The following is a 24,854-nucleotide window of genomic DNA, read 5'->3' as shown; positions in this document are numbered from 1 at the left end:
CATTAGGGGAAAGTGTTTATTCTTTGACTTTGTGTTTGAATAATTACAAAGAAATAAGTTTGCACTGTGCAGTTGGGAGTAAAATAAATCAGATTTGATTTAAATGGATAGGAAATGAATAAAGAATTGATGAAATATAGTTCTGGTGCGAACAGGTCAGAAATGGCTAGTGTGAAAGTGTCTCTGTGAGGATGACTGGTAATGACATCATAGACTGTAGATATAAACGAGGGATGATTGTGACATCATCATTGAACTATGAAGCCTCGCAGAAGAGATGGGAGTAGTCTGTTTGGAAGAGGGGGGGCATAAGATATCAAAATGTGACTGGTTGGTGATGGTTTGTGTGACGTGGAGCGTTGTGGCCCAGTGGATTAGTCTTCTGACTTTGAAACAGAGGGTCGTGGGTTCGAATCCCAGCCATGGCGTAATTTCCTTCAGCAAGAAACTGATCCACAATGTGCTGCACTCAACCCAGGTGAGGTAAATGGGTACCGGTAGGAAGTAATTCCTTAAAAAGCTGTGTGCGCTATGAACGCCTAGCTTAGCCGGGTAATATAGGAGCGCCTTGAGCACCTAACAAGGTGGATATGTGCACAATATACATACCCTATATTATTATTATTATTATAATACCCATCCCCTTACCCTCAAATGCCCCCCCCCCCCTTTCTCTCCCTTGTTCTCTCCAATCAACCCTGCCTATATCTCCCTCTTTCATTGATCTGCCACCACCACCCCCCCCCCCCCTTGCCCCCGCCCCTTTTCTGCATCTCTCCTGCTCTTTCTCCCACTCTCTGTTTATCCATTTCCAAATTTCTATTAATTTCTATTCATCTATCCATATGTACCTTAATCCCTATATCTGTCTTTTAGTTTTCTCTTTTTATGTACTGTCGGCTAATCTCCTAACATCTGGCTTTTCATATGTGTGAATGTTTGTGCAAGACCAATGACCTATTTCAACCTATCCCACCCCTTTTCTCCCGCATACGATCTTATTTTAAATCCTACATGAAAAGTATTATTCATGTTATTATTCTCATTTGATTGTTATTTATCTCGGGCATAGAGCCGAGCGGATTAGTGAAATCACGATTTAATCATACAATATCTAGAATACAACTTTGTAATTAACATAGTACATCCAATTTGCACAAAAAACAGTTCATTTGTAATGGAAGGAGGTTTGTTTTTTCCCCGTGTATCACTCCCACTGCAAACAAGAGATGAATCATGACCCTAATAATAGCTGATTACATCCCAGTCACTTTACTCTGATCTGCCAACAATGAACAGTATTCAATATCAAATGTCAAGAAGTCGCCCATCCAGACTTGAAATAGTAACGATCAGTCTTCATGTTGTCGTATCTATGCTGTAAATGACCAGCCCCTAATGTCTCAGGATTGTGTTACATTGATAACTCTTTATGTGGGTGGGTTAAACAAAAATTAGCTGATATTAGCAGGTAATTTACAAATGTAATTTTTTGTAAATAGCTATAGCCTCTTTTATTTTTCACAATTTTTTTGGCAATCAATGTTTATTTTATGACGATTATCATAATTCCATCTGTTAAAAGCATTGTATGGTTGCGTTGGTTATGTTTGGGGGGTTTCAGTTTCAAAAAGGGGGGCACACTTCTGTTTTAACAGCATTTTCACATCACAACTTTTCATAATCAAATAGTTAAGGTACAGTAAACCCAGATGATTATCATAATTCAATCTATTAGGAACATTGTGTGGTTATGTTTTGGGGGTTTTCAGTTAATATTTTTAGGTTATTTGATGTTAATGTTTTTATACTCATACTGATCTTCACCTAATTTTTCTATCATTTTTAGCCAAAAATGCTTCTCTTGTGATAGAGGTGATGTGAGGGTAGTTAATAAAAATGGAGGGGGGGTTACCTGTAGCACATGATTGTAGTGTGATGTTTGAGAGAAAAGCAGGTAGCTATAAAATAAGGAGGATCTAGGCCTAATTGTAGAGAAATATGATTGAGGAAGAATAAGGAGAGAATGAAAGTGAAGGTGAAATGCAAAGTGATGCTGGTCTTGCTGGAGATAAAAGATATCTGTAGAAAGAGCGGGGGAGAGAGAGAGAGATGGAGGTCATTCTTGATGGCATCATTGGGTTTTGGTGTCTCTCTATTTCCTTCATTCGACTATGACCCACCCATCCCACTGCATGGTCTGTTTTAACCATCTCGTTCTCGCTCTCATTCATCAGGTTTCATCCACCCACTTTTCCTATCTAGTTTACAGGATACAATCTTGTCCTTGGCGTCCATCTTCTTTACATAAAGCAAGGCTCCACAGTCCACACTAATAACGGGCCACTGCTAATGTTGAGCCTTGCATAAAGCATTCATGACTTGTGAACCCCAACCTGAGACAATCCCCCCCCCTTCTAAATGAAAAAAAAACCCTAATCACTTGTATCACGAAATTATCTCATACAATAACTCCGTGCTTATTTGCCTACTGGTATCCATAGCTACTTCCCATAGGGTCCACCATCCATGTTTCCATTATCTCTTTCACTCCTTGTTTTTTTTTGTCATTTGTTTTTTTTTGTGTGTGCGTGTCTTTTTTAACTTCCACCATACTTCTTAAGTATGGCAATCTGTCTTTAGATAGTTATCCTTCCCCTCTCCCAATGGCGTTACTGCACCTGCACCCCTCTTCCATTTTATTCCTCACCCCTTTCCCGATCATCACCCTCCTTGCTCCAGCCTGTGCCCCCTTCTCAGAAACGTTCATTACCCATATGAATATCTTCCACTCGCCCCTTGTACCTATTATTCCTGTATCACTCCTTTACCCCCACTTCACCCCCAAAATAATCTTTATAATGTTTGTTAGTATCCTCCTGTTCTCTCATTGTCGTCTTTTGATTTGACCTCATTGCAACTTCATTTTTATGTCGAAATATGGGATTATAATCCTTGCTCCAATAGTGTGTATGGCTTAGCGACTTCCACCATCATGGCCTCCTTCAAGCTTTATAATTCTTCATCCTACCTATTCCTTCATCCTATTTATATTTTCATCTCAACTTAAGGTCTTTTACTGATCGGATGTGCCTCTGTCATGTTGAGTCATACATTATAATAGTGATAAATCTGTGTGTGAGTGAGTGGAGTCCATGGCACAGAGGCTAAATTAGGAGAGAAATAATTTGTAGAAGGTGGCATGCATTAGTCACCGAAGATGACTGGGTCTGCATCACTCCAAATCATCTATTTGCTCCAACGATGACTTTAGGATGAGATGGGGATAAATAGGGAGGAGGAAGAAGAGACGGATATTATCTAATCCATTGGGATGGGGTGGTAGTGGATTAAAATGGGGTATTACTAATTATTGGACAGATTGAATGATACAGACTGCGTCACTCCAAATCATCTATTTGCTCCAACGATGACTTTAGGATGAGATGGGGATAAATAGGGAGGAAAAGACGATATAGGATATCTTATCCATTGGGATGGGACGGTGGGGGATTAAAATGGGGGGTATTACTAGTTATTGCACAGTTTGAATGATACAGACTGCATCACTCAAAACATTTATTTGCACTAGCAATGACTGTAGGATGAGATCAGGATGAATGGGTTGTATGTAAAGGGGGAGGGGTGGTCAACATCTCATCCCATATGATAGTGGATTAATATGGGGATGCTGCTAATTGGAAAGTATGATACTACTAGCAGCACCGATTCAAATCCTCTTTTATTTTGCTCCAGCTATGGCTTGGGGACGTGTTTTTTAAGTTGGGAATGCTAATAAATGCATGTAATATGATATATTGTATAGGGGTTAGTATGGCATCTAATGATGAGATGGATGGCATGGTGGATTCCAATATATAGGTCTACCAAAATAATTTCTATTAATACATGTAAGTGACATTTGGATGAATCATGAAAAGGAGAATAGAGTTAAAGCAGCATGGAAAAGTAACTTTAGTTTGTTACATTGATCAATGTTTCTCTCCCCTACTTGAGAGTTAAGACGAGTCACAGTACTGCCCCTTTTTACAAGAGAAATTATTCAGTCCTATTCTCACATGACCCTATTTGACCTCAAAATCTGGCGTTCTGCTCTTTCTCAGAAGCAGAAGTTATTGATTTCCAAGAATTCTTTGAACTTTAACCCTGTGCCAGTATATGACAGCATCTATTCTAGTTCGAGTTGAAGCAAATAGCAAAGGGGCAGATTCTTACATCATATTTGGGGCTTACTACATATTTTGTTTGTTGTACAAGCATTGAATGTACAACAACAATAACACAACAAAAATAATTCTGTATAGGATGGCTGGTGTCCATTAAACCCATTAGTAGAATAGGGAGGTCCTGTATGGTCTAATCAGGAAATTGTATGTGTAGGTCATTATGTTCTGAAAGTTGAATTTAGTTTTCAATATCTTGTAAAAGCAAGTGATATACATTCATGCATTTTATATCATATTCCAGACAGGTTTAAACAGTTATTTGATGATTACATGTAGATAAAGCTGAAGTCATATCTTTTATAACAGTATTCGTTATTGGCACGTTGACACTCGTCCAAATTCTCTCATTTCTTTTTCTTGTTTTCCTAGATAGATGGTGCTGTATAAATGCCTATTATTATTAATCTTCTTCTTTTTTCCTCTTTCTCTCTGTCTCCGTCTACAGGTCTGCCTATATGTCCTATGGAGGTCTCTTGATGAGGTTACAAGGCGATGCTAATAACTTACATGGAGTAGAACTCAACCAGCAAGTCTACCTACTCATTAAGAAACTAGCCTTCTAAGGGGATTTGCATTTCAAGACAATAGTTGACGAGGTGTATAGACGTTTGGTGAAGACCCTTTGGTGTTAACCCATTGGTGTTGGTGTTTGGCTGATCTTTACATCAATAAAGGCAAACTGATTTGTCCATATAACACCAAAACCAACACGGAACTTGAAATCACTTGGTGTATCTTGAAGTTTGGGAGGGGTCAATAAAAGGGTGTAATTTGAGGGGTTGACCCATGAAAAGAAAGACTAATCAACACTTCCACAGAGATTTCTTGATCTCATTAGCTTTAAATTTGGTAAAGGTCTTATACTGTTTTATAATTTTATCCTATTTTAACAGAACACAGATTCTACTTACTTTCTGAACTTACTAGAATAATTGTGTTATTTTGATAATTATGTAAGGATTTAAAGATGGGGGGTTCCCCTTCCGAAAGGGAAAGAAAGTAACAAGCAGCCAATGAAAGTTAAAAATAAAGGAAATCCTCATAAGTCATGACCCTTTAAGATTTTACCTTAATGTTAAAATTGCATATGGAAGGAAAAAAGGCCAAGGATTAGGTTTCAATAAGTTTTTAATATACTACTTCTTTGTTGAGAATTTAAATTATATTTTTGTAAACTGTGTAACCTGTGTTGCATGTCAGCCCATGAAGATGAAATGAAAACAGAATTTGAAACTGAACATTGTTCAGACGTGTTACCTGTAATAAATTGACACCTACAAAAGTAATTGTTGTTCCAGATGCCACATGTAATGACAGGGGGTCTGGAGCTAAAGACTAGGGAAATACTTGTTTGTGTGTTGTCATGGTTCAAATACCTCATTTTCCTCCAAAATAATAGAAGAAATATGATAATAGAATACCTGACGCCCTGGAACAAAAAAAAAGTCTGGTCATGGGAATGTATCACTGGTGGAGAAAATTCAATGAATCCCTCTTTTAATTTCAAAACTATTTCCCACCAAATTAATTTTTTGTTCAAGTATTTGCCTGTTTGCATACCAGAAATGAATATCTGATATAGTTAATGCATTTAAGAATATCAGGGAATTTGATCTCCAATGTCATGTTGTGATAATCATTGCATTTTCTAGCAGCAGATCTTAATCTTTTTGGAAATAATTAGTTTTGGTGTGAAATATTTAGAAAATAAATTACAATTTCATGTTTGGTTCAAATCATCTTTCATTTTGTTCATAGTGTGCATCATGAAAAAAAAAATGTGATATTTGTTATAAATAAACATAATAGAACTAAACATATATATTCCACTTCTGTCAACAAACCTATTCTGATTTTCCCAAATTGTACAATTATTTACTGTCCTGAAACCGTTTGTTGATCATTTCCAAGTACATGAACCATGGAAATAAGTGTCAACCAATTGATTACTGATCTTGTATATAACTATTTGTATATATATTATGTATTAAAAAATGGACACATGTGTTGTCCTAATGTTTCCATTTTTAAATAAAAATTATTGAGAAAATACAATATTGTTATTCTTTGTTTAGTGATATTAAAGTTTAAGAAAAATAAATGAATGGAATGGGATGATGATGATAATTTTGGTGTTGATGATGATGATGATTTTAGTAGTGGTGGTGATGGTGATGGTGGTGATGATGATTTTAGTATTGGTGGTGGTGGTGACGCTGGTGGTGGTGATGATGTGATGATGTTAATAGTTATAATGATGGTGATGATGAAATGATATGGGGGGTTGGTATAAAGATGATGAATGGCGATGATGCTCATGAGGGTGACAATCGCAGTGATTAGAGATAAAGGTGCAGGGAATTAGATGATGATAGTGCTAGTAATGAATTTACTGATTGTGATATGTTGGATATCATTCTGGTAAAGAAGTGTGAATGCCAATTAGGGTAGTGATGAAATGATTGTTTAGACTTTGGGTGTCAATTATGATAATGGTGATGATGATGATCAATGATGAAGATGACGATGATGATGATGATGATGTTGATGATGATGATGATGATGATGATGATGATGATGATGATGATGATGATGGAAGGGGTAGTGGTGGTGGTGACTGCCTGACCAAGTAGATTTCACTTGGTCTGACTGATTGAAGTGGTTACAATGAGGATGGTCGCCGATGAGTTGGTACTATTCATGTCCAATTATTTAAAACAAACTTGACTCGGGTGCATGTAGAATTGAAATACATAGAAATTGGAATATTTTCCATTGTGTAAAACAAGCTGGATCCATTCTACTATAATTTAAAATACAAAAGATGAAGAGGAGAAAAAAAATAATTTTCTCATACAAAATGAAATTTCGAACATTCCTTTAACCCCTCCAATAATGTAAAACATGGTTTTGGAACCTGAAAAAAAAAAAACTCCACGAATACAGCTTATCATTGGAATGATGATTATAAATCTATGACAACGTTATAATTGAAATGTACACTCAAAATATTAAGTTGCATAATCGTTTGGGTCATTACATCCGGGCATAGTATTGTATGTCATGGGATGGGACAGCAAAGGTCACCTCCCCAATCAGTTTTAGATTCTGAAAGTAAAAATGGGTACTGTCGATGTACAAGCGAGCGAACGAGTTTTCCTTAACCTATGATTTCTACCCCCCCCCAAAAAAAAAAATAGACACAGCAGACAACAAAATAGATTACCCCCCCCCCCCCCGCCAAATTGCCTCTGTGTGTTACATGTTCAGTTTCCAACGAATTATTTAGCAGATATTCCAAATATTTTTGGATCTTTTCCATTCTTTTAATTCTAAGTTGATCGGGAAGCGTTTGGGGGTGCAAAGACACCCCGCCCCATCGGCACAATACAGGTTCCCGTGCAATAAATAGTTGATTAATGAAGTATATCTTTAATCAATGAAATTCAAATCGTAAATTAAAAAGGTTTGAACAATGAAAAAGAATACTAATGGTGTCAAGCTCTTTATGCCTACTCACTATATCATAACCCTGGTGTATAACAGTGGTATAGTATAAAATAAAGAGATACTGATAGGCAGCTCGAGCTAAAGCCGGGGTAATAATAATAATGACATGCGCCTCGGAATAGAATATTTCTAGATAGATGGCGCTATATAAATGCCTATTAATATCGTTGTTATTATTATTATTATCATTATTATTATTATATATATGTCCTTCTTCTTAACATGTGATATACCTGAGAAGTAGATATCAAGCGTTTTGTCTCAGCAAAGTGTATATAAGATGTTTACATTTCAAACTAAAATCAAACTAAAAAACAAATCATTCAGGGTATGAATATACACATGTATAGTATAATTGCATTGCCGGGGACCTGCAAAATCATAACTCCCCCAGGAATGAACTTCATTGAAACTTTCAGCTTTCAGTTCAGTTCTTTAGTTATGAGATTTGTTTATAATTATATATAGATTAATAATACGATGAGCGTTGTCATTCGAGCTCAACACTGTTAAGGAAATGCTGCAGCTGAGGAAATATTTATATATCTCCAAGATAGAAAGCGACTACAGATAAAATGTACTTCATCAACCGCAAGAGAAGTAACGATAGGAATTTTTTCCCGCCAATATACTTTCGGTTTCACTTTTGCCCAACGCCGTTGTACAAGAGAGGCAAACAAAACAACATGTATATACACCCAGACCTAGTCGACCAACCCACCAAATTCTATGTACTTCAAAGTGGGTGGACTGTTGCAAATGATATTATGTTTACAGTTTCGATACTTGTATTATACCAAGCGCAGCTAATTGTAATGGATTATTATTTGGAAATGCGCGGGAATTCTGAGAGATGACAAATTAATACACAACTAATTAACACATTCAAGAAGGTTGATTTATGAGACAGTGATACTTGTTTCGGGACAATTTATAACATATACATTTCTTTTATTTTCTAGCAAACAAAAGTAAAACATGATTTAATTACAGCCTCGTAGACATGAAAGAGATTCAGTAAAATTATATCAAGGCAAAGAGTATTTAATTTCAGTAAAACTATACCCCCCCCCCCCCCTTCTTGTGATTTCTTCTGCCATTGCGTTTTCCAGTCAGTGTCGGCACCATGGTATGGAAGCATTTGCTCCCCCCCCCGATATTTTTATTTTAAAAAATAAAGCAATAATTCGCCCTTACCCCATCAATTTTTCCTCCACCTACCCCACCCCCCCCCCCGTTTAAAAATACCGGTATCACCATGCACTGGTTCCATGCAAGCGCGCGAGAATATAGGAGTTTAAGGATGTGATACAGGGGCGGTGCTACTGAGAGTAGAAAAAAAAGAGGTAATTGGCGACCGCTTCCTATGCTTTTTTATGGTGTAAAAACAATTGGAGGAAGGGGGGAAATGAGAAAGAATATGCAATATAGAGGCCCCCCCCCTCCGTTATTCAATTGAGAAAGAATCGGGCCACCTTGAGCTCCCCTATCAAAATATGACTGTATTATAAAATAAAATTTAAAAAGAGGGCTATTTAACCTGAACACTGAGGGGACATTACAGGCGCGTATCCTGTTTGCACACCGGGGACCCGACCTAATTTTGGCGCCCCTGTGAACTTTTCGGAAAATGCACCCCCCCCCCCCCCCTGCAAAGGCATTGCGTATCTTATTTCATAATCACGTGAGAAAAGACAATCGAATGCCACTCTTGTAATCATGAAATAGACATCCATGAATACGTTGTAATACAACTTTTTGAAAAAGAATAAATGCGAAAGCATATAATTTTAAGCACTTTGGGGTTTCAATTTAGTTTAACTTCTCATCAGAATAGTAGGCCCTACTGAAATTATGTGAGCGGGATCGAGCTGTAATTTCTTTACCAGGGGCGGGTCCAGCTTTAACCAATAGGGGGGATATTTTCATCTATATGTTTCCCGATCGGACATTCTATATAAGCACTTTTTGCAAACGTGAACATAATGGGTATACGGAGATCTAAACAATATTGATGCAAACACGAAACGCGAGCTGAAAATTTTTGATATTCTGATCTAAAATCTGGACATTCTAGGCAATATTTTGACAAATCATTTTATGCGAGCGCAAAGCGCGAGCTTAAAATTTTTCTATTCCGACCCAAAATTTGACATTTTAAGCACTTTTTGTAACTATGAACAGGGTGGGTATTTATCTAAATAATTGATGCGAGCGCAAAGCGCGAGCTGATAATTTTGATATTCTGATCTAAAATTTTGGCATTCTAAGCAACAGGATATGTATCTAACAAAACGTTTTATGCGAGCGCAAAGCGCGAACTTGAAATTTTTGATATTCCGACCCAAAGCTGGACATTCTAAGCACTTTATCCAATCATGAACAGGATCGTCACATTATCTATCTCAACATTTTATGCGAGCGCGAAGCACGACTGATAATTTTTTTTAATAATCCGACCAAAAACTGGACATTGTAAGCATTTTTGTAACCATGAACAGGATTGTTATAAATTTAAAAGATTGTGCGAGCGCGAAGCGCCAGCTGAAACAATTATATTTTTACCTAAAATTTTGACATTCTAAGCGTAATCATGAACAGGATGGTCATCTAACTTAGCAATTGATGAGAGCGCGAAGCGCGAGCTGAAAAAAGTTATAGATTCTGCCTTAAAATTTTGACATCCTAAGCACTTTCTGTAATCATGAAAATTTTTGATATTCTGACCTATTTTGTGTTTTTTTTTTCATTCTAGGCAACAGAATAGGTATCTAAAAAAAAAGATTGCGAGCGCAAAGCACGAGCTTAAAATGTTTTATCTTTCGACCCAAAGTGGGACATTCTAAGAACTTTATCTAACCACGAACAGGATCGTCACCTTACTAATCAATTGATACGAGCGCGAAGAGCGAGATGAACATTGTTGATATTCTGACCTAAAGTTGGGACTTTTTAAGCACTTTTGATAATCATGAACAAGATGAGCATCTAACTTAAAGCATGATGCGGTTGGACATGAATTTGGCGCCCCCCCCCCCTCGCTAGGTTGGACATGAATTTGGCGCCCCAGGACAAACATCAAATTGGCGCTCCAAGGTCCGATATGATCGTCATCTCATCTATCTCAACATGATATGCGAGCGGGAAGCGCGAGCTGATGATTTTGATGATCTGACCTAAAATTTTGACATTCTAAGCAACAGGATAGGTATCTAACGAATCGTTTCATGCCAGCGCAAAGCGCGAGCTTAGATCGAACTTCAATTTCATTTGGCGCCCCCTATGTCGACATCACTACGGTGCCCCTAGGTCAGATAATCCCCCCCCTCGTATGGCACATTTCGTCATCGTCGCCTTGTCGAATCATCGTTCGGTGCGGCGGTCCATCATCGCTGCCCTCAAGTAATATATCATCCCCGTGCCCCCCCCCCTCTTATCAATTCTCCCTATTCGATCTAAATTCGTTGCCCCTGGTCCATCAATTTGGCGCGCCCTATGTCGAAGATCAATTCTGTGCCCCTAAGTAATTCATTCATCAATCCGTGCCCCCCCCCTCTTTTTTCCCTTTCTTTCTTTCCCCCTTTTTGCTTTTATCTTGTCTTCCTCCTTTTTTTCTCCCCTTTTCTTTCCCTCTCTTGGCTCCCCGTTTTTTGCCTACACGGCGGTTCCCGGGCCCCGAAAGCCCACCCCACCCCCCCCCCCCGAACGTGCATGCATTAATCAACAAAGAGAGAGGGAGTGATGGTAGAACAGAGAAAATTTAACTTGTCTATCTTTATTGAGAGACAAGTTGGATGTGCGAAATACCTGCAGAATAATTTTATTATTGAATAAAATGATTATTCCGTGAAGACCATGTATCCAATGTCAGGTTTTCACTTTATCCTTAGTCTTTAGCTTAAATCTGAAGGTAAAAAAATATTAATGAAATATACTTTTTAGTAGGTTGACATGATTACAAAGATGAGATCATACATGGGTCGAGTTTTCTGTAAAGATTCAGTTGTTTTATGGGGGGATGAATAAAAATGAGATAGAATAATAAAAAAGATAAATATAAGAAATATCAATGATAAGAAGAAAAAATAGGAAAGAGGGCGAAGAAGACGAAGAAGACAAAGAAGTAGAAGAAGAAGGAGGAAGAGAACAAGAAGATATCGATATGTATGATATGTATATGAATTTACTTGTAATACCCCCCCCCCACAAAAAAAAATCTACTTATTTCAATTCTTCATTCTACCCTAATACTTTGTTTTCTCTCTTTAGCTCTCTTTTATTTCACATTCAATTCTTCTGAATGTTAAGTCACAAGAGGGAGCTATGCAATAATGATTAAACTGCAAGTATTATTTCACATCTATGGGAATATTCTTTTATAAATGACAACACTCTGGACAGCAAGTCAGAAAATGAAAAAATAAATGCATATAAACAATATTTTTTATTTTCAGACAGTCATAAATATACAATTACGTATTTACATACTTTATTTTGTACAAAGTAAAATATATTAGATCTACAAATTAATATCTAATTAATTCCACATGTTAAAATAGAAGCTTTTGTTGTGAGATTGAGTCAGCAAACAAAGCTTCTTTGCAATGCCTACGGGCAGAAGTGTATACTCTAGACTTTTAGAATCACCAAAAACAAGAGTAAAATTATGGTTGGCAACCAATTTCAGCTTCGACTTTGCTCATTTCTAATAATAATAATAATAAATATAGGATATTTATATTGCGCACATATCCACCTTGTTAGGTGCTCAAGGCGCTCCTATATTACCCGGCTAAGCTAGGCGTTCATAGCGCACACAGGTTCTTAAGGAATTACTTCCTACCGGTACCCATTTACCTCACCTGGGTTGAGTGCAGCACATTGTGGATCAGTTTCTTGCTGAAGGAAATTACGCCATGGCTGGAATTCGAACCCACGACCCTCTGTTTCAAAGTCCAAAGACTAATCCACTGGGCCACAACGCTCCACTGGTCTTCTACTGGTCTTCCTAAACAATAAGCATTTACTCAAAGGCTTCACCAGAAGAAATTTGACATAAATTTAATGGACTAAAATTTATTTTCTGTGTGGCTCGCTCTCTTGAGTTCGAACATACTTGGATTGATATTCACTTCAGCTATAAAGCCCAAATCGTTATTATACTAAGGAATAATTAGCTACTACTGGCAAATTTACCAATTTGCCAATAAGACACAATTCAAATGAGACTACATGACCCATATTCTGAACCCTTGTTAATTCAAACTCTGTTGGGTTTAACTATGGAAAGCCAATCGAATAACAAATCTCTAACATTACAGGTTTGATTTCTGAGCTCATCTTCCACCCTAATCAATCATAAGTTTCTGGGAATTCTCCACTATTATAGCATGATGAAAAGCATAGTGAACATAAGAAACATGTAATGTTAACAAAATTTTGACATATTTTGGTTTCCCATAATTTCAGCAAAGTTAGACCATGGTCTAAGTTTAACTGGTCTTCAGAATCCGGGCCAAAGGGCCTAGCCCAAATTTAGAAAGCTCATCTGGAACTTAGACCAGGGGCCTGTTGCATAAAACTTTTTACCTGAGAAAACTTTTGTAAAAACTGAAAACTAAGGTAAGTGTGATTTCTGCCATTGACTTTAAGACAGGGAAAAAACTCTGGTAAAAACAACCCGAGTTTTCTCAGGTAAATAGTTTTAAGCAACGGGCCCCAAATGGGTTTTGATAAAGTTAACATAAACCTCATATTTCACTAATCAAGACAAGGTCCATATCAAAGTTCGTATTGTCAAAGCACAAGGTTTTTCTGGCTCCTTTCCTCAAGGGTTTTGTCAAACTGGTCAAGTTCATCCATTGCATTCATGGCTTCATCATCAAGGATCTCATAGTCACTGCAATCATAATAAGAAATGAGATTATCGCTACAACCAATAACATTATCATTCAAGTATGAAAGTTTCCGGAAATGAATAAATCAATTTCAATATCACTGTAGATGAAGACAGAACATTTCGCATCACATATTGTATGGCATATATGCCAAACAAATTTTAGAAATGATCTCAAAATTAATTCAGATCATTTCTAAAATTTGTTTGACATCCATGCCATATAAAATCTAAATGATTAAAGTAGAATGTTGATTTCCAACAGTTTGTTTATAATGTTGCTTTACATTTTTGATAAAGAAGGGTGAAAGTATGGTAGGAAAAGCAGTATATGATTTAATATATGTAAACTCCTGAAACATCTTTTCATTTTCAAGAACCACAGGAAGGCATAACTTAAATATTCGAATACACATCAGCTGTTTGTAATTAATACGAGTGACTTTACAAACAAATGGTGATTCCTTGTGTCCTAAATCACTATCAATGAAAATTATACATATCATTTTCCGAAGTCACTTGTAACTTACCAACGGCTTTATGAAAGGTTTGTGGGTAGTTTCATGCATCAAAAATCATTTTTGATTGACAATAAAAATATCCTATGATTTCTATTACTTATTTCTTACATGTACCTTTAATTTTGACATTCTATTTTGCCTACAAAGGTTTGGAAAATCAATACAATTAAAAATCATGTGAACAGACATTCATCTGTCATAATTTTAAAAAGTTAACTTTAGAACAATGCATAGACAAGAGAGATAAGAAAAAAATGCATGAATTAAAGAACAATGCCATTTGCAATGTGTGTGTGTGTTGTTTTTTGTTTTTTGCTGAGATAAGGTGTGTAACTCTACCCTACCCCAATAATTCCTTGCATATCTTGAAGAGGAAAAATTAAAATTTTGTTTGAGTGATATCATGAAGGAGAAAACTTACTCTTCTGGTACAAGGGGCTTCCTTGTTCTATGGGAAATCTTCTCTTTCTGAAAACAGCAAACACACAAAAAAATCATGAGTTTGTTGATAAGTTTTCAATGTTATCATGGATTTATTCAAGCCACGATTCCTCAAAAGCATAGAGATTTCTGTTAAAGGGGAAGTTCACCCTGACAAAAGTTCATTGTAAAAATAGCAGAAAAGATAATGAAAAATATTGCCAAAGGTTTGAGGAAAATTCATCAAATAATTAAAAAGTTATTAGAATTTCAATTATTTGATTTGTGACGTCACATGCGAGCAGCATTCCTACATAGCGAATGGTAAAAAATCATTGAAATGTCATTTTCTCAGAAAATTGAAAATATTTTTACTGTACCTTTTTTTTATATCAATAGAAAAATCATTTCACACCCGATCATGAATAGAAAACAAAATTAAGTCATCAGGAACCATATAAAATTTGAAATTCATGCGTTTTATATCACATAACACATGGGGCAGCTGCTCGTTTATGATGTCACAAATCCAAAACTTTGAACTTAAATAACTTTCTTACTCTTTAATGGATTTTCCTCCAACCTTCACCAATATTTTTTACTATTTTTTCTGCTATTTTTACAACAAAGTTTTCTTCAGGGTGAACTTCCCCTTTAAATACTAGTACTCAAACAAATCAGATAGAGGATCATGTAGTATAAATTCAATTCAATATCTATTCAACCAAATTCAATTCAATATCTATTCAACCAAATTCAATTCAATATCTATTCAACCAATGAAAACATACAGAATACAAAACAGACTTAAAATAATTTTTTATGGAGTATTCAGACAAGACTTTGCTTGAACATTCCTTCAATATCTTAGGGTCGATAATTTGACTTTATTTCCAACTTATTATACGCATTTCACTATTTTTTTTCTCAAAAACATTGATCTGCTTACTACAATGACTCTGTGTTTTTTCTGATCAAATTTTTACGAAACATGCAGTATTTTAACATTTTTGTATTTTATGGTATAGAAAAGTATATAAAACAAATCTGAAAGAGAAGAAAGTTATAAAAAGGTGGTCATCTTTTACTTTATTACATTAAGTATCTCAGATATCGTTCTAAAAAATATATTATACATATATATATTTTTTGTATGGATTTTTTTTCCTTTGCACTTAGATTTTTCTTTTTTATAAAAATGTTACAATTTCATGGAATATTGTATATATTTAGATTTTGTGTCATATGGCCTAATATACAGTCTGAATTATTTAATTATGTATTGTTGAAAAATATGTATTATAGTGGTTTCAATAAAGGGTTAAATAGAAAAAATAAAAAAAATTAACAAAATCCTGCAATCATCCAATTCCTACCTACCTCTTTTCTTTCAGCTTGTCTTTTCTGATGAATCATTCTTGTCTCTTGCCTCTTCATAGCCTTAACAAAAAACAAGTTATAAGACAAAAGGTTACGCATAACTTGCCAGCTGGTGCAGTTGTTCAAATAATTTTGGAAGAAAAATTAAGCCCATATACAAAACTAAGCTAATGTACAAAGCAAGAAGGAAATCATTATTTCATGCATGTTTCAACATGCCCCCAGAATCATATTTTTTGTTTGAAATAAAGGATCAAGTCCAAACATTTGTTTTAATTGGTCCTGGTGGGTGTTTCATAAAGCTTTTTGTACATTTATGCACAACTTTACGCAAGACTGAGACATGTTCTTAGGTCATAAATCAATCATACAGGGATATCACATAGCACAAGAAATGATCACCAATCGTGCGTAAAGTCACTTGTATCTTACGAACAGCTTTATGAAACACCTACCTGCTTATTCAATAGTAATAATAATATTAATAATAATAGGCATTTCTATTTGGAGGCGCCCTATTATTAAAATGTGAAAATATAGAATAGGAATTAATGGTCAAGGGATTTATCATGGCTATTTACTAAAGTGAAAAAATGTCAAGTGTGCCAATTACTTAATGATTGCAAATACATGTTCATTAGAGACACAAAGCTTTGTACTCATCATTGAAGAACATCTTTAAAGTTGATTGCATTGACTACAACGTACTATTCAATGTGTCTGATCAATCGCTTACCTCTGTGTTACGGGACAGGTTTCAATTTTTTTGGGGTGGCAGCACTAATAAGGGTTTGTCTTTCCAGCTGCCTCCCCATTCTTATTAAGCACCTCTTTTCTAATGTATTTTCCAGATTATGATAAAGATTGCATTTTTTAGATTTTCCTAGCATCAGTTCTTTGTGATCCGAACTCACCAGTTTTGTTAAATTTTCACTTTCTTCATAGACCATCTGTGCATGGGCTTTACCAAGGAACGCTCTCAACTCTGTGACAAAAGAAAAAGATTGTAACTCTCACAAGGAGAACTCCTTTACAATAAAATACTTTTAAAAAGCAAATAAAAGAAAAAATTAACTTAGAGGTATTTTTGCAATAAGTACATGGAGACTGAGGAAAAGTGGCAAGGAAGAAAATGGGGTGGTGGATTGGGGGGGGGGCGGGCTTATCAGAGCAGCAACTGAAGTACATGTTTCTGTTTCTGGTAACTCCCGTAGGAACTCGGCAGGACAGCATTTTGCTGGTAAACGCCAAGCCGATATACAACCAATTACCCATGAAACATTTTACCTCTAGGTAAATCAGTCATAGTGGCTGACGTTATAGACGACAGATATCACTCTCGGGCCTTTTTATCAAAGTGGAGACAATGGCAGAGTTGGGATTCGAACTCACAACCTTGCGATTATAAGACCAATGCTCTAACCACTGGACCACACGACCCGGAACTGGTCTAAATATTTTATTTTTTGGGGCAGAAAATCTACTATTGCTCTCAATGCTCTGGACTGTTTGATAAATATACTGGGTTATTACAAGGGTTGCAAAGCAAAATTTGTATCTACATCACTCGATGATATATTCATTTCAATGTATTTCTGAAATTATCACCATTCTTTCTTGTCCTTTTGGTGATCTCAGTGTACTACAGAATTTTCTTCAAAATTGATGTTACAGGTCTTTGAAAGATTTTGTCTTTGTAAAACTTACTTGGGTCATCTTGTTCTGGTGCGTGAGCATAATTTGGATCTATTGGAAGAAAGTGATAACGAAATGTAAGATATATTGAAAATTAAATTGAATAAATATCATGGAATGAACATTGATAATAAAATCAGCAGCAAAATTGACCACTTGAACATTTGAATACATAAAAATGGCCTGACGAGTCACTAACATTAAGTCTTCATGATACCGCACTTCACATGCGGGTTGGACCCAACGATCTCTGAACCTAGCAGAGGGATGACAACAGAGAGAGGTATGCATGATCGGTTCATCACGGACGGACATTTGATAGATTTTGAAAGTTTTGAAGGCTTGTAACAAATTAGGAATAAGATGAACAAGGTTCCTTTGTGTTTTATAGTGAAGGGTAGGACAAAGTATGCTGAATGATGAAAAAAGTTTGTTGCCATGGTTACCTACAAACATAGGTATCCACTAAATGTGCCATATCACGGACGGACATGATAGAAATGTGGTTTTTAGAATTTTTGTACATTTTTATTGTTTCTATCTAAACAGCTTAACATTGACCAATAATTGTTAATGCAACTAACACTCAGGTATGTTAGCTTCTATGTTCACCACATTGAATTCTTAATCAATATCAAACTTCTGAGAGAATTGCAAATATTTTCCATCACGGACGGACATCTCGGATGGACATCACGGACGGACACAATCAAAATACATTGGAAGTACCCTGTAACAAGTTCTTAATACTTTTTTGGGGGAACAAATGCTATTGTATTGATGATTTGTACATATTTTAATATTATTAAACAGTATTAGTTGCACAATCAAGTTGTTACAACTTCAATCAAGTTGCTGCAACTTGATTTAAAGTGATTGGTTAACATTGGTTTGACTTTTAAAAAATCTGAGCTAGAAGGTCACACTTGTCACCTGTGTCTGTGATATGTTCCAAAAATGAAGCCCAGAAAAAATTGCGTTCGAAAATAATTATTTAGTGCTTCAAAAATTGAAATATAAAGTGACTGGAAACACCATCTTAATTTCATCCATACACTTATGTGTACTATTTAGGTGTCTATAAGACGCCTATTTACAAAATCGGGGTTTGCCTTGTAGTTTTAGCTTTTCATTCTCAATAATGGTTGTTATCAGGGTTTATATGCACTTGTACACATGTTTCATCTTGGTTTGAGAATTTTTTAAATCGGCTGCTCACAAAGTTAAACAATACCTTTAAGATGTAGCAACTTGATTTCTATGCAAGACGCACAGTATAATCTAGACATATGATTGCTCTAAACACAGTTCTTGTCAAAATCGAATGTAAAGAATATTGTCTTTTTAAATTGTAGAATACTCGTACATGTAGGATCCAAATCAACAGCTAGTTGATCAATAGGTGGTTTCAAACCGCCTCGATCACAAGAATCCCAGTTAAATTACGAAAAATTTTTAAGGCTAAAAAATACCCGTTAATTATTCCTGCATTCACACCGCCCCGAAACACATCCTTCGGGATAAGTTCCCGAAGTTACGAGCATTCGCAGTGTGGTCTGATAAGCAGGCAAGGCGGGAGATTCAAAATCACTTGCCCAGCAGCCACCCACGCCGCCGCACCCAACGACACACTGGGATAAAAGTTTCCGTAAAACGCTTTCACATTGCCAAAAAACCTGCGACCTTGGAAAAATCCCCACGAAAGTTCTTGTAATTTCGCCAAGTACCTACTATTTAGCGGGGTATTTTCTTTCGGGGAAATTACGCGTAGTTTACTTTCACATTATTAAAATACCTGGTATTTTCTGATCGGGGTAAATTTCCCGATCAGAGAATACCTGGAACTGGCGAACTTCGAGGCGGTCTGAAACCACCTATTGATCATGTTGATACAAGTATTTTTATGATCATGATGATTTTTAGGCATTAATTTTCCAGTAGCAAAGATGTTTTTTTTTAATCCAAAAACTAAATCGAAAAGATGAACAGGTCGTTGATCCTTATGCTTGTTTGTTGGATCAACACTTGTCAGGGGCTCTCTTTGAATCTTTTGCACATATCAAAGTAGAGACACCCCATAATATCAACAGCCCTCATGTATTTAGGCCCGGACCGAATCCAAAATTGAAATTGATACACCAACCCTAAGTTTATTAAAACTTCTAAACACTGCAGTGCAAGCTTTATTAATTTTCACAGTTTACCAGATAAGCGATTTGCTTAAAATTAGCTCCAAAATGGACTTTGAAAAAAGGTATTCATGTAATTTTCACGAGCCTCAAGACTGTGATGTCATGTTCTGTTATCATTGTGAATCCATAGGTTTGTGAATAGAAAAATCGATGATTTTTCTACTTATGTACTTTCTTCTTCTCCATCACTTTCTGCAAGCTTGAATTGATGAAATCTACAGCTTTGGACTTGTACTTCCCATGTTTTATTTCCTGCTTTTTGGCATATACATGTACATGCAGCTTTCCAACTCTATCTGCATTCCAATAATGTTTAACAATTTTTCCTGACAACAATATAGCCCCAATAACGGCCAAACAAAGATATCACAAAAAATTGTGAAGAGTTGTAGGTTTATTCCATTTGAGTTCTGAATAATTCTCAGAGATACTTTTCACAGCAATTAGAAGCTAAAATTAAATTCATAATCTGCTCAGCAAAGTTTCTCATTTGCATATATGAATCTTTCCACAGTATTTCACTCGTCTGTCCGTGATGAAATTAATGTCCGTCCGTGATCATTTTATATGCATAAAATGTATGGATTTTTATAGCTATGTTCAAATAAAATGATGTACAGTGTCCAGTGAAATACTTCTACACACTTTTTTTTTGTTTCTATTCTGATAAAGAATAAAAAGCTGAATCCATAGAAATTATCCTAATAAAAATGATCACGGACGGACATTAATTTCATCACGGACGGACAGAAATGTTAACATCCACAAGAAAAGTTTACTTCCCATATTTTTTTCCTACTAATTTATGTTTGATGATAGAGTAATGTTCAGAGTGCAAGACTATTAAAAAAAAATTGGAGTACCTTTGAAAACAATAAAACTAGAGTGAATTGAATTTGAGTGAATTAACTTTGTCCGTCCGTGATGAAATTAATGTCCGTCCGTGATCATTTTTGATTGACTTTATGATATGGATAAAATGTATGGATTTCAGCTATGTTCAAATAAAATGATGTACTGTGTTTAGAGAGATACCTCTACACCTTTTTATTTTTTATTTCTATTCTGATAAAGAATAAAAAAACTTTTCATCTTTTTTTCCATCACGGACGGAAATTTCTAAATGGAAATGTTAACACCTACCAAAAAAAATTACTTCCCAATATTTTTTTTCTACTATATTATGTCTGATAATAGAGTAATGTTCAGAGTGCAAGAACATTCAAACCAAATTACAGTAACTTTAAAAACAATAAAACTAGAGTGAATTTAATTTGAGTACAAATGTCCGTCCGTGATGAGAGGTAGCAGCACCCCCATGAATAAAATGGACTATTCCGGTACTTTCGGAATCATCAATCTTCATGAAACTAAGTTTTTTGAAAACTGAGATATCAAAGATCATTTTAAAAGCAAATTTGATAGAAGTACCTTAAAAAAAAAATTTCACCTCAATGCGAACCCTTAACCGATCATGCTCAGGTATGCCAATGCTGTACACAGCACACAATTTCAAAAATCATTAAAATATCACTTTTGTAACCAAAAATACTAATTTCCGTACAGTTGTAATTTATTTTTCATTAGTAACTTGGGGGTAGTTTTTGTATTCACCAGAGCGCTCGAAAACTTGAATTTTTGGCATGTTTTTGTGTACGCCCTCTATTGGTGGAAAGTAACTAATATGGCAAGACAATTGTAGTTTTTCAAGACAATAGATCTCTATTTTTAAGAAAAATTAATTCAAAGAATCAAAATTACTTAAGAGCAAAGTTATATGATGAATAGCTGTAAAGGTACGATAATACGCCAGTGGCGACTGTACAGTGTACCACTTATTCAATGAACAAGGTTATAATATAACCTTGTTCTCAGTTATATCTCCATGTGTGGCAAAATAAGGGTGGCAATGTTTGGCTTATTTTCTCTTTTTGTTTGGGGCAAATGCCTGATTTTTTTACACTGACAGTTTCCATTACACCTATTATTCATACAACTTGGCTCTTATTTAAATTTGACACTTTAAATAATTTTTTTCTTAATTAAAAATAGAGATCAAAAAATGAAAAATTTCTTGCCATATTACTTTCCACCAATAGGTAAATATGCCCAAAATTCAAGTTTTTGAGCGCTCTAGTGAATACAAAAATTATTCCCAAGTTACTAATGTAAAATAAATTGCAACTGTATGGAAATTAGTAATTTTGGTCACAAAAGTGATATTTTAATGATTTCTTTAAAGTGTGTGCTCTGTACAACATTGGCATACCATAGTCCTACCTGAAGATTCCCCACAGGCAGGATGGAAGCACTCATTCAATGAACAAGGTTATAATATAACCTTGTTCTCAGTTATATCTCCATGTGTGACAAAATAAAGGTGGCAATGTTTGGCTTATTTTCTCTTTTTCTTTGGGGCAAATGCTTGATTTTTTTACACTGACAGTTTCCATTAGACCTGTTAATTCATACCGCTTGGCTCTTATTTAAATTTGATTCTTTATATCATTTTTTCTTAATTAAAAATAGAGATAAAAAAATGAAAATTTTCTTGCCATATTACTTTCCACCAATAGAGGGCGTACACAAAAATATGCCCAAAATTCAAGTTTTTGAGCGCTCTGGTGAATACAAAAATTATTCCCACATTACTAATGATAAATAAATTAGAACTATATGGAAATTAGTAGTTTTGGTCACAAAAGTGATATTTTAATGATTTTTTAAAGTGTGTGTGCTTTATACAGCATTGGCATACCAATACCATGGCATACATTGTAGTCCTACCTGTAGATTCTCCACAGACCACAGGCCAGATGGTAGCAGTGGATGGAAGCAGTGAACAAGTGCAGTGTACCAGACTGGAAAGAGGAAGAATGGTCAATGCCATGGCACCTGACAGTGTAAAAAATCAAGCATTTGTCCCAAAGAAAAAGAGAAAAAAATCCAAACATTGCCAACCTTATTTCACCACACTACCACAGGGAAGAGAAACAGAGAACAAACAAGGTTATATCATAACCTTGTTCATAGAATGAGTGCCCTAGGCCTAGCCTCACCCACTCACACATTGTACGAGGTTAGTATGTACTAACCTCGTACAACAGACCGTGTTTGACCCTGGATTTCGAAGTAGTCGGCAAACATCGCTTCATAGCTGAAGTAATATTTGCCGAAGCTCCTTCTCGCTACGCACCGGGGCTCTTGCCGGTAAGTAGCAAGAGTTTGTTGAATGTAAAAGAATAATAAAATAATAATCCGATAAAAAAAGCACATTTTGCTTACCTCGGCCTCGAAAGTGACTTCGCTTGTCTCTTCCACGGAAATACAAGGAAGCCCGTTGGTGGCGCTAATAATTTCACAACCTTGATTCAGCTCCTCGGTAATTTTATAACTGTATCTAAATTCTTTGAATGCGCAATCCTCATGATTAATTTACTAATTATGGGCACCAATTAATGAAATGCCTTCAAAAAACATAATTAATGATTATTATTGGTGATGATAACACTCATTTGCATTAATTTAAAAAGATGACTGATAAAAAAAAAATGAAAATAATATACGTGCCTGGAAAGAAACCAGCAGTACAAGCTTTGACGAACGTCAATAATACGTATACGGTATACCAAAGTCTATACAATGAAAAGATTGGACACTTCACGGACTTTGCGTAATGCCTTGCGTCGATATGCGTGTAAAATAGTGTAGGTGCCTATTCTTTCCCTTGTCGTGTCTTTGATATGAATATAAATCGCGCGCCCTCTTCAGGAGAAAATTGATATCAACCCTGACTGATTTCTATCTCCGTAAAATCTTCACTAAAGATCAAGAAAATATACATATTTTTAGAAAGAAACTTCAAGGAGAAGTCACGGAAGGATCTAAATGATTCGGTAAGTGTCATAGCAGGATGTGGAATATGTATTTAAACATAATCTTTTATGTGGGCAAAAGCCCACTGTATTTTCGAAGTGTAGTGGTGTGTCGCGTGCGTATGACTGATAATCCTTCACTCGCGAGACGATATGAACCCATGGGTGAGCCTCACCATCGTTCGTGCGTAGGCGTAGCCGTAGCCGTAGGAGGCATAGCAATTTTAATTTTGTCTTGAATTGCATTTGTGAATATTCACAAACACAAATATCATTATCTGGGACTGGAGTAAATTTACCTTGCAAAAAAGGGCCAGCATTTGGAAGTCTCTGTCTAATGTCTCCAGATACCAGCCTTGATTCGATTGGTGGGTGAAGGGTCACAGATTGCCAAAATAACTTAGCACATGCCTTGTCTTCATCGCTTGAACCGCTAAACTCTGTCATTTCTGGAAATTTCTCTTCTCCAGACAAATGATTCGTGTCACTGCCAAAGAAATTACCCGAGATGGTGGACGCCATTTTTGTTGCCCTACGCGACGAGACGCCAACGCGCACGCGCGCTCGCTGCATGCTGCGCATGCCTCTCCCTCTCCAACATCAGATGCAACACTGACATATATCTACCGTCATTCATTCTTCCCGAAAACCATCCGGGCTTGGAACCTTCTTCCTCCTGATGTTATTTGCTCCAAGACCCCTGAGACATTCAAAAATAAACTGTGGGATACTATCGTGAAAGGAATAATTACTATAGTCCCTCCAGTCAATTGCAAAGTGGTGGGACTCAACTCCAAAATGTACTAAAAATATTGAGCTCTCTCGATCGCTAACGTTCTTATTGGTCATCAATATCCACTTGAGGATCAGGACCAGGAACTTCACAGATTCAGATGCCCTGATATACATCTCTATGCCTTGATGCTGCAAGCGTATAGCGAGCTCGATCGTGAGCGCCAGGCGCTATTATTGGCTTGATCCATAGAGTTATAATTATCTATGGCTTGATCCTGCATAATTTATGGATATGATGAAAAGTACATTATCATGGATCTAAATAAATGAATAAATAAATGAAAACAAAAACAACGAAAAAATATGCGTAATGAAGTTCTTTC

At 35.9% G+C, this 24,854-nt stretch overlaps 2 protein-coding genes across 2 annotated transcripts in view; one reads left to right on the top strand and one right to left on the bottom strand.

Moving 5' to 3' along the window:
* Window positions 1-5,333, top strand: part of LOC121420416 (DNA-directed RNA polymerases I, II, and III subunit RPABC3-like) — a 58,988-nt gene extending 53,655 nt beyond the window's left edge. The window contains exon 4 of the mRNA XM_041615043.1: window positions 4,693-5,333. Coding sequence (XP_041470977.1) covers window positions 4,693-4,810 — 118 coding nt within the window. The 3' untranslated portion in view covers window positions 4,811-5,333. The remainder of the gene's footprint in view (window positions 1-4,692) is intronic.
* Window positions 5,334-13,495: 8,162 nt separating this feature from the next.
* Window positions 13,496-24,279, bottom strand: LOC121420415 (cilia- and flagella-associated protein HOATZ-like). Its single transcript, XM_041615042.1, has 6 exons — window positions 24,036-24,279; window positions 17,682-17,720; window positions 16,889-16,959; window positions 15,975-16,034; window positions 14,596-14,642; window positions 13,496-13,656 (listed from the first exon to the last, which is right to left on the bottom strand). Exons 1-6 carry the CDS (start codon window positions 24,256-24,258, stop codon window positions 13,554-13,556), a joined length of 543 nt encoding a protein of 180 aa, XP_041470976.1. The 5' UTR covers window positions 24,259-24,279; the 3' UTR covers window positions 13,496-13,553.
* Between the last annotated feature and the right edge of the window lie 575 nt (window positions 24,280-24,854).

Source organism: Lytechinus variegatus, chromosome 8 (assembly GCF_018143015.1).
Source record: "Lytechinus variegatus isolate NC3 chromosome 8, Lvar_3.0, whole genome shotgun sequence".
In the NCBI taxonomy this organism is placed as follows: domain Eukaryota; kingdom Metazoa; phylum Echinodermata; class Echinoidea; order Temnopleuroida; family Toxopneustidae; genus Lytechinus; species Lytechinus variegatus.
The sequence above is the reverse complement of the archived record's forward strand: the minus strand, read 5'-3'. Positions and strand labels throughout refer to the sequence as shown.